The sequence below is a fragment of the Dermochelys coriacea genome, chromosome 6 (genome assembly GCF_009764565.3).
Source record: "Dermochelys coriacea isolate rDerCor1 chromosome 6, rDerCor1.pri.v4, whole genome shotgun sequence".
NCBI classification, from domain to species: domain Eukaryota; kingdom Metazoa; phylum Chordata; order Testudines; family Dermochelyidae; genus Dermochelys; species Dermochelys coriacea.
Genome location: NC_050073.1, coordinates 10,621,138 through 10,630,702, shown reverse-complemented (window position 1 = coordinate 10,630,702; position 9,565 = coordinate 10,621,138). Strand labels below are relative to the sequence as shown.

The 9,565-nt window shown below is 48.0% G+C and overlaps 1 protein-coding gene across 1 annotated transcript; it reads left to right on the top strand.

Moving 5' to 3' along the window:
- Positions 1-3,258: 3,258 nt before the first annotated feature.
- LOC119857202 (pepsin A-like) lies at positions 3,259-9,349 on the top strand. The gene is made up of 9 exons (XM_043516329.1): positions 3,259-3,358; positions 3,659-3,825; positions 4,357-4,474; positions 5,795-5,913; positions 6,215-6,414; positions 7,052-7,168; positions 7,753-7,888; positions 8,027-8,119; positions 9,106-9,349. The coding sequence occupies exons 1-9, from the start codon at positions 3,259-3,261 to the stop codon at positions 9,241-9,243; spliced, it is 1,188 nt and encodes a 395-aa protein (XP_043372264.1). The 3' UTR covers positions 9,244-9,349.
- Positions 9,350-9,565: the final 216 nt, after the last annotated feature.

The following is a 9,565-nucleotide window of genomic DNA, read 5'->3' as shown; positions in this document are numbered from 1 at the left end:
GAGTAGGAATGGGGAATGGGAGTGGGAAGGGGAATGATAATGGTAATGGTAATGGGGAATGGGGGACGGGGAATGAGGAACAGGGACACAGGCAAGGCTCTGCAGTGTCAGAGTTGCGAAGGGGGACACAGAGTAAATGCTCTGCAGTATCAGAGCTAGAAGCAGAACACCGGGAAGAAGGAGCTCCATTGGTGTGTGGAGCTAGGGGTTAGAAGAAGAAGGGATTCTACTCGTGTAGAAAACTGTAATTGGGGGAGGGGAAGGGGAAAACTCTATCAGCATAGAGAGATAAGCCCGACTTGTGTGAAGATCTTCAGAATACATTTGCTTGGAACTCACTCCAATAAACATCGCATTGCCTGCACTTCAGACTTCTGGTCTTCTGCTTTCTGTCTGCATGACAAGAACCAGGAAAGGGAGGGGGAAGGGAAAGCCCTCTAACAAACGCCAAAAGTTTTGTCTTTCACTTGCCAGTGTAGACAAAGCCTTAGTCATTGGTATGAATCTGATCCCTGCTGGGGGCGGGGAGGGTAGGAATGCGGGGGGGCTGGGAGGGTGTCTAACAGTGAGAGAGCTGCCAGGGGCTGACCTCCAGCAGCTCCTCCAGCCCCGCTGCTGCTCCTGTGGCAGGGTTTGACCGCAGCTGCTTGAGCCTCAAAGAGGCTGAGCCAACCCCATTCACTGCTTCAGTCCTGAGGCTACTGTTCTGATGGCCTGGGGCTGACAGCTGCTCCAGGCCTGGATTGGAAGAAGTCACGGATTCTGTGAACTCTGTGACAGAACTGTATCCCTACCAATGACCCAGAGGTGTAAAGCTCCATATCCTGGTTCCCAAAAAGAAACCAATTCCCCACTGCATGGCTGCCTTGGGTGCAGGGGACTGGACTAGATGACCTATTGAGTCCCCTTCCTGTCATACACTTCTGTGATTCTATGTCTGTATTGCAAGTGGTGCCAAAGAAGTGGAAGGTTCCAATCCCATTGAGTTACTCTCTCTCCCAGCATGGGGCTAGATTGGAATGAAGAACCAAGCAGTGAATGTCTCTGTATCCCATTCCAATTCTTCTGTGCCTCCTGTCCCATTCTTTAAAGCAACCCCAAGGCATTGCTTTTCAAAGCTTAGACATCCCTGAACACTCACTCCTTCCCTCTAGACAATGCCCCATTTTCAGGTCACAGCCAAGTGAAGGTGGAAATCTATGGACTTTGAGTGTTCTCCAAATTTTTGTTTAAGGACATTTTGAAAGATCTTATCGGGAAGGTTTACATTTCTTATCAGGGTTATTAATTCAATAAGAAAAGCTCTGGGCTGTGTGTTTATAAGAAGCAGCACACAGGCATTTCTCTACATTCGCCACTCATCACCACGGGCTTGCGTGTCAGAAAACATCATGAAGTGGCTTCTGCTCCTGAGTTTGGTGGCGCTCTCTCAATGCCGGGTGACAAAGTGAGTACTGGGGGAACACACCACTTTGGGCTGCTGAACTTGGCTTTCTACATAACCATGTGTGATTATCAAGGGGAATGTCTGCACCTCTCTCTTTCTCTTCTCTATTCTCCATTCGTGTATAGGCAGCAGCTGGAAACATCCCCTTAGCTTTGTGTTGTAGCAGGGGAATAAGGAAGGCAGGTCTTGTGGTTAAGGCACTGGAGTGGCACTTGCGAGAGCTGGGTTAATGCCTGGCTCTATCACAGACTCCCTGTGTGACCAGGGGCAAGTGACGGAGTCTCTCTCTGGGGATCAGTTCTCGGTGATAATATTAGTGTTTATTATTTGTATTATCACAGCATGTAGGATCCACACGTCATGGACCAGAACTCCATGGTGCTAGGCACTGGAAGGCTGTCCCTTCCCTAAGTAGATAACTACCTCAGTAAGACATAAGAGACAAGAGAGACATGCAGATTGAGAGGGGAATACAAGTAAACAATCAGTAAGCTTGATGGACAGTGGGTACTGCACACCAGCAGCCAACCTGTTGTTATGGTTTTTTTATAGGCACGACGACAAAGGAGAGTTTCTAAGGAGGGATTTGAAGGAGGACAGTGTGGTTGCTTTGCAGATGTTTATGGGGAGGCCCTCCCAACCATAGGGGGCAGGTGGGAGAAAGCACGAAGGTGCGTGATTGAAAATGTATCAAGTTGGCAGTAGAGGCTGGCATCATGGGCCAATGGGAGACGGGCATCAATAGCTTGATAGCCAATGAGGGATGAGAGGTAGGGTGGGACTGAGTGCGAAGGACCTTGGAAGTGAAGACAAGCAGCTTATGTCTGATATCATAGAGCAGGGGGAGCCAGTGGAGGGACCCAAAGAGAGGAGTGTCATGTTCAAAATGACTTGCTAGGAAGATTATATTTGCAACAACGTTCTGAATGGACATGAATGTGGCAAAATGGCATTTGTCAAGGCCAGGGAGAAGAAGTTGCAGGAATTGAGACATGAAAGAAGGAGAGCTGGGACGAGAACTATAGTTATGTGAAGGGACAGGAAAGGCTGCATCTCAGAGAGCTTATGCAAGAAGATTTGGCAAGATTTAGACATAGCCTGGATGTGAGGAGCTAGACAAAAGTTGTTTCACATGTTTTGGGATTGGCTTTCTTTGTAGGAACAAATCCCTGTACAGCATGCTCTACCCACGCTGTAGCTCACGAAAGCTTATGCTCTAATAAATTTGTTAGTCTCTAAGGTGCCACAAGTACTCCTTTTCTTTTTGCGAATACAGACTAACACGGCTGCGACTCTGAAACTTATTCATCTTTATGTTCCCATCTTATCTTGTCCACTGTTACCCTGTCCTTTGTAAATGATTCCTTTGATGTTTCCTGCCTTATCTTGGCTAGTTCAGCCATTCTGTCTCTTGGCTTACCATGCACTTACCTGTCCTGGTTAGCATAGACATTCTGTGTTCAGCCTGCTGATCTATTCACAGTACTTTACTAATCCTGCCTCCTAAAAAATGAGGCCTCCCCCATGTTCAATTACTTCCATCAAGCCAGGCCTAGAAGGTAGAGATTTCAGTTTGGACAGAAGGAGACAGGTTTGGAGGAGGGAGGCAGATCTGTGAGTCATTGGTATAGAGGTTGTAGTGGAATTTGTGTTTGTGGATGAGATTACACAGAGATAAGGGGTAGAAGGAGAGTAGAAGGGGACCAAAGACAGAGCCTTGTAGAACGCCCACAGAAAGTTGGAGGGCAGATCCTCTGAAGGCATCAAAGGAGTGATTACAGATGTAGGAGGAGAACCATGAGAGGAGAGACATGGAAGCCAAGGGAGAACATGATTTCAAGCAGAACGGCATGGTTGACGGGGTCAAGGTGGCAGATAATAGTTCCTTTGTCCATTTTGTCTATTTCAACAGTAACCTCTACAGGACAGGGACTGTCTCTTTCTATGTATTAGTACAGCTCCCAGAACGTTAAGCCATCTCTCTTCTAGTACATATCGGCTGTGATTTTCCAAGAGTCTTACTGGAAATTTGTGCCCAACTCCCACTGACTTTCAGTGCACTGGGCACCCAACTCCTTTGCACTCCTTCGATAATCCTAGGTATACTAAGGGATCTCAGTGCAATGTAAAAGCTGGATTGCACTGTAGGCGCTGAACACAAGGCTTGTCTATTGTTTATTTCCTATTGATTGGTCTCTCTCTCCCTACCCTTGTTGATTAGGGTCTCCCTGAAGAAGGGGAAATCCCTGAGACAGAACCTTAAGGAACATGGCTTGCTGGAGGATTTCCTGAAGAAACACCCTTACAACCCGGCCTCCAAGTATTTCCCCAGCCTGGCCAACAAGTTTGCCAGCGAGCCCCTAGCAAACTACATGGACGTGAGTATGGCAGGAGAGCAGGTCTTGTAGCTTCCCTCTCCTCATCCAAGCTTCACACTCCTTTGCCAGCAGCTGATCTCTCCCTCCTCCCAAAAGTGCCCCAACTCACTCCCCCACCCATGTGCTTCCAACCAAGCTCCCATCTTGCTGCAGCCACGAACCTGTGCTGGGCCACCCAGTCCCCAATTGTCATTGGATGGCATTAAGAAGAACATTGGGAATAGCACTCCCAGGGTTTGCTGGCTGCCCTCTTCCAGTCATGCTCTTCCACACACTGAGATTCAGGGGTCTGAGGCTAAATAATTATGTGCATTTGATCACCTGTGGCTATTGGATACCAGGAGGTGCTAGGAGCCATGCTGGGCAAAGTGATGGCAGAAAAACACCAGCTCAGGTTGAGCCTTTAGCAGGGACACTGTAGCCCAGACCCTCAGCTGGTGGAACTATGCCGGTTTACTCCCGGTGATGATCTAGCCCTTGGATGGCAAGGGTTTCCTCTTTTTTCCATTGTTTTTTGTCCTGCTTTGGCAGATCGAGTATTATGGAACCATCTCCATCGGCACTCCAGCCCAGGAGTTCTCCGTCCTCTTCGACACTGGCTCTTCCAACCTGTGGGTGCCCTCCGTGTACTGCTCCAGCACAGCCTGCAGTAAGTCACCTGTAATGCCTCTTGCCTTGACATACCAGCTGGGGAGGTTGATTGAAATCATAGAGATTTACATTAGCAAGGAGGAACCTTAACTGAAATAATTGATTTTAATTATTTTTCTAAAGGAAGTTGATTCTCACTGGTTTGTAACCACTATACAGGTTGACTTGCAACTATATATTTACATTATATTTTGTACTTCTTTTAGCAAATCAGGGGGATACATAATGTCAATTAACATAGCTTTATACACATTTATTCAAATTCTTACTTTGTTCATTTTTTCGTTATTTTAGAAAATGGTGAAGGAGATGTTTCTTATTTACTATATTATGATTAATTTTTGGTTTCTATCAGACTCAATTTGGATGGAAATTGGAAAATTCACTTTACAATTCAAAATCTAGCTTTTTAAAAAAATGGTTAAAACTCCTTTCGATGGGCTGTATATACAAGAAAGAAAAATTTATCAAAACTTTTTTTGCCTTTAAGAATAACAGATTTATGAAACAAAGGAAGTGTTATCTGTAGTCAGTGAATTGAACTGATTGTTTCTGATCCACACGTCCTTCAAGATTTTAGAACTTGTAGAGCTCATCCTCTCACACCTAGCTTTTATTCAGAGATTGGAAGAGGAAAACAAGTGTTCCCACTTTTTCAATTCCCAGTTGGTTTCTTAAGTTGGAATGAACTAGTCTGTGAACTGAACTAGTTAATAAACTGACTTGAAGAAAGTATGCTCTCTGCACCTGCAGAAGAGGCTATTGCTGTCAAAATCTTGTTTAGCCTGAAACAAAGGAGACTCTGGTTCCAGGTGCTGAGTCAGTCAAATCTTCCAGTTCTGTTGACTTTCTTTAAATCCAGAAAACATGCACTGCTTAATAGTAACCTTTGTATTTAATTTAAATTATTTTAGTAGATTTTAGTAAGTTTAGACCTTACCCTATGTTGTCATAATTTCAAAGTTAATTTTAAATAGGTTATTTTTAAAAAGAAAAATATACTGACATCTTAAAAAATCAGATTTTTTTTTATCATTGATTTTTATTCACCCGGAAAGACAGAGTGCAGCAGGTCTCCCTCCATTGTCCTTCCATATACTGCACAGTGTCATAGGTGGAATGGGCCCTAGTAAGACAAGAAGCTAAATCCACAAAGGCACTTAAATGTGGCAATGTGAGTACTGCAATGTGTGACTCTTAGGCACCCTGACCTCACCAAAGAATTCAGAGTCTCGCTAGTCACCCAAGCTCTCCGTACAATGCATGGGGAAAGTTACAAGTGTCAGTCTGTGACCATCTGATTCATCTGTACTTGCAGGAAACCACAACAAATTCAACCCATCACACTCCTCCACCTACCAGGCCACCGGCCAGAGCCTCTCCATCCAGTATGGCACTGGCAGCATGACTGGCGTCCTGGGCTATGACACGGTCCAGGTAAATCACAAGAAAGGATCAAAACCATGGAAAAGACATGGTGAAGGATTTGGAGTTAGAAGGACAGGACACATCTGGGAAGCTAAAGCAGAGTATGGGTATGAACTGGGAGAGGGGGGATAGAAAAAGGGAAGAGAAGGGGCAATGAGACTAATCACAGAATATTCTCATATGTGGGAGAGACCACAGTGCAGGGCATGCCAGCCTCTGAGAACTCCCGAGGCCATCAGGACCCTGTGGTAGACTTGGCAGCTTCTCCAGGGTGTAGGGTGTGTCTGATTGTCCCCATCCCTCTCCCAAGGTTGGAGACATTGTGGACACGAACCAGATCTTTGGTCTGAGTGAAACTGAGCCCGGCTTCACCTTTTACTACGCCCCCTTTGATGGGATCCTGGGTCTGGCCTTCCCCAGCATCTCCTCCTCTGGAGCCACCCCCGTCTTTGACAACATGATGAACGAGGGTTTGGTGTCTCAGGACCTCTTCTCCGTCTACCTGAGCTCGTAAGTCAGGGCTGGAAACAGTCCATCTGCTGCAGTGAGATTCACGTTCCCATAGCGCCTCTCACAATGAGTGATCCCTGCAACATTTGCATAAGAATTGCCAAAAGCAGCCACCTCTGTGGTGGAACATGGCAACTGTCCTATGCTAGTGATTTAAGTTTTTGGGAGCAGAAGTGAACACTAGGGCATTGGTATTAAACTGACTTGTGGGAGAAGTTTCCCCTAATATATCACCCACATGATTTCCTGGCTCAACACCTTCTAGCACCAGGTTGAACCATCTGCTCAGTACTGACTCTGAGGGAAGAGTAGCACCTACTGAGTCACTGACACACCTGCCTCAAACACCTGGGCCTTTCCTTGGTGGTCTCCCGTCCACATCTGGCCAGGCCCAAATGTGCTTAGCTTTTGAGATCAAGGAAGAGAAAGCCCAAAGTGATGTCAAAGAGGGGGTGAGGTGCTCCTCTCATCCAACCAGCCTGTCCTATCTCTGCTACTAGATGCTGATATTCCCAGCTCTGAGTCTACCCCAGCACTCCCCAGCTGTCATCCTTCTCTAACAGATGGAGCGATTGCTATTGTCTCATTAGCCGACCATTTATACGTTCTCCTTGACTCTCCTCTCTCCCTTCTCCAGCAATGGCCAGACTGGGAGCTTTGTGATGTTCGGTGGCATCGACTCATCTTACTACTCTGGGAGCCTCAACTGGATCCCTCTCTCCTCTGACACTTACTGGCAAATCACTATGGACAGGTATCGCCCACCTCTTGGCCCTTCCCCTTCAATGTTACCTTGAAAAGACAGGCAAAAGGAGATGCATGTGGGAGCCGGGGGAAGCTCAACTTAGAGTCTAGACAAGATGAGAGACAAGAAAAGGGAGTTGGGGTCACACCGTACTGGGAGCTATAGGAAAGGGGCTCACCAGCAAGGCAGTTAGATGAGTGGTTCTCCACCTCGCCGATAACAGGACCCAGAAATGACCTGTGTCTGCCACTAGTAGGGGGGCAGGGTAAGGGCAGCACCACCACCCCTGCGTCCCCTTTGCCAGGACCCCTCTCTCCCCTGTTTAGCAATAAAGTAAAGGGCAGGGTGGTCGCAAACCCTTGACATCAGTTTGTGACACTCAGACTAGATCGGTTACAGTCCCAGAAGTTTTGTAGGACAAGGAGCGATCGGCAATAGCCAAGGAAGAAGAGGTCGAGGCTGAAACATCAGGGGAAACTTTTTGGCCATCAGCAAGAATCACCCTACAGGTCTCTCACTGCTGGCTCATGGGCTGAGTGGGAATGAGATCGGAAGTGTTTGTGGGGATGTTCCCCTGACTCTCTCTCTTGCAGCGTCACCATGAACGGAGAGACCATCGCTTGCTCTGGTGGCTGCCAGGCTATCATTGACACTGGCACTTCTCTGCTGGCTGGGCCCTCTTCTGGCATCTCCAACATCAACTCCAACATCGGCGCCAGCGATGGCACGGTAAGGGCAGGAAGAAGGGAGAGATACTTCTAGAGGTGTCTACTACACATGGATGTGATGCTCCATCTCTCTCATTGGAGAACTTAGTGCCCGAGACGTGTCTAACCTTTCCTCCGTGTGTTGCCTTCCTCCCTGCAGATCAGCTGCAGTGCCGTAAGCAGTCTGCCCAACATCATCTTCACCATCAACGGCATCGAGTTCCCTCTTCCCGCCAGTGCCTACATCACTGATGTGAGTGTCCTGCTGAGAAAGCCACCTCGGGGCTTCTTAGCCAGGGCTTGTGCCTTAGGCCATTGCACTGAGCATGCTGGCAAAATCCCCCTGCACAGCCAGCATGAGCCTGCAGGAGCATCACTGAGATGCAGCTCAGAGTCTGTCCCTAGTATGAGAGTGGGGCGGCAGAGAGCTCTTCCCACAAACGGATCCAGTGGGAGGGACGGTCAAGATCAAGGCAGGCCCACAGTGAAAGTGACATACTGCAAGAGCAGCGAGGCAGCCTGTAGAGCTGGCCACCGTAGGAGATCACCAGGGCAGGGGCCTTACGGGGCTAGGAGAGAATTAAATGAGCAGCTACCCCAGCTGGGAGGCTAGATCAAGAGAGAACACTGCCTTGTGCTCCAGGGCATGGGCATCTGGGCATCAGGAAGGATGTTCCTTCCCCATGATAAGAGTTTGCTCCCCTCTGAGGAGGAACAGGCAAGCTGCTTTAACAGCACACAGCAACACCAACCGGTAGATGGGACAGGCAATGGGGAAGGCCAAATCCACTTATAATCACAGCAGGATTTCTGGTGGCAGAATGTAATTGCTCCCTTTGGAATCTGGACAGGAGCCTGGAGAGAGCGCGCTTTGCCTCCCCAAGGGATGTGTCATGAACAGAAGCGGTCAGGACCTTGCTTTTCTTCCCAGTTGACAGGCTACATCCCTTAGGCCTTGGCTTAGGCATTGGGGCTGTTCTGAGGGCCAGATCCACAAAGGTAGCTCACTGTGAGTTAGGCATCTAAGAAGCACCAAAAATTGGGGCCCAACTCACCAGTGTCACTCCCTGCAGCCCACAGAGGTCTCCTATTGAAGTCCTACCCAGCCTAATGCTACTTGGTTTGAGAGTTCTGAGATCCCAGCCCAAGATGGTAATAAGCACCAGCAGGGCCTACAGGATGGTAACTCAGTGAAGTTCCCACCCAATAATTACCACGTCCCCTTTTCCCCTGGTGCAGGAGTCAGGCTATTGTAACTCTGGCTTTGAAAGCATCGATGTCGGAGGGCTCTGGATCCTTGGAGACGTCTTCATCCGCCAGTATTACGTTGTCTTCGACAGGGCCAACAACCAGGTGGCCCTGGCCTCTGTGGCATGAACACAGCACCATCCATGGGGCACTGCCATGGAACACTGACCCCAGAGAGTCTCTGTTTCTCTAGAGTCCCAACACCGCTTATCGATCAAGTGACATCACCCCACACTCACCCTCTATCCCATAATTTTACCTCCAGTAGAATAAAGGAATATAAGAGCATTTGTGTGAATTGTTTCTCTTTGATGTGGTTTAGGATTGGACCCATCTTTTATTCATTTTTTGAACATTGGCTTTTAGGGCCACAGCTACCTGCCTATGAGTACTCGCAACAAATTTTAGCAGCTGTTGCATCCACTGGTCTGTAAGGACCCGGGGCTGCAGT

Coding starts and splice junctions, on each gene's coding strand:
- LOC119857202 (XM_043516329.1), top strand. CDS start 3,259: ATGGAAGCCAAGGGAGAACATGATTTCAAGCAGAACGGCATGGTTGAC. Junction 3,826..4,356: donor CCCTAGCAAACTACATGGAC/GTGAGTATGGCA, acceptor CTGCTTTGGCAG/ATCGAGTATTATGGAACCAT. Junction 5,914..6,214: donor TGGGCTATGACACGGTCCAG/GTAAATCACAAG, acceptor CCCTCTCCCAAG/GTTGGAGACATTGTGGACAC.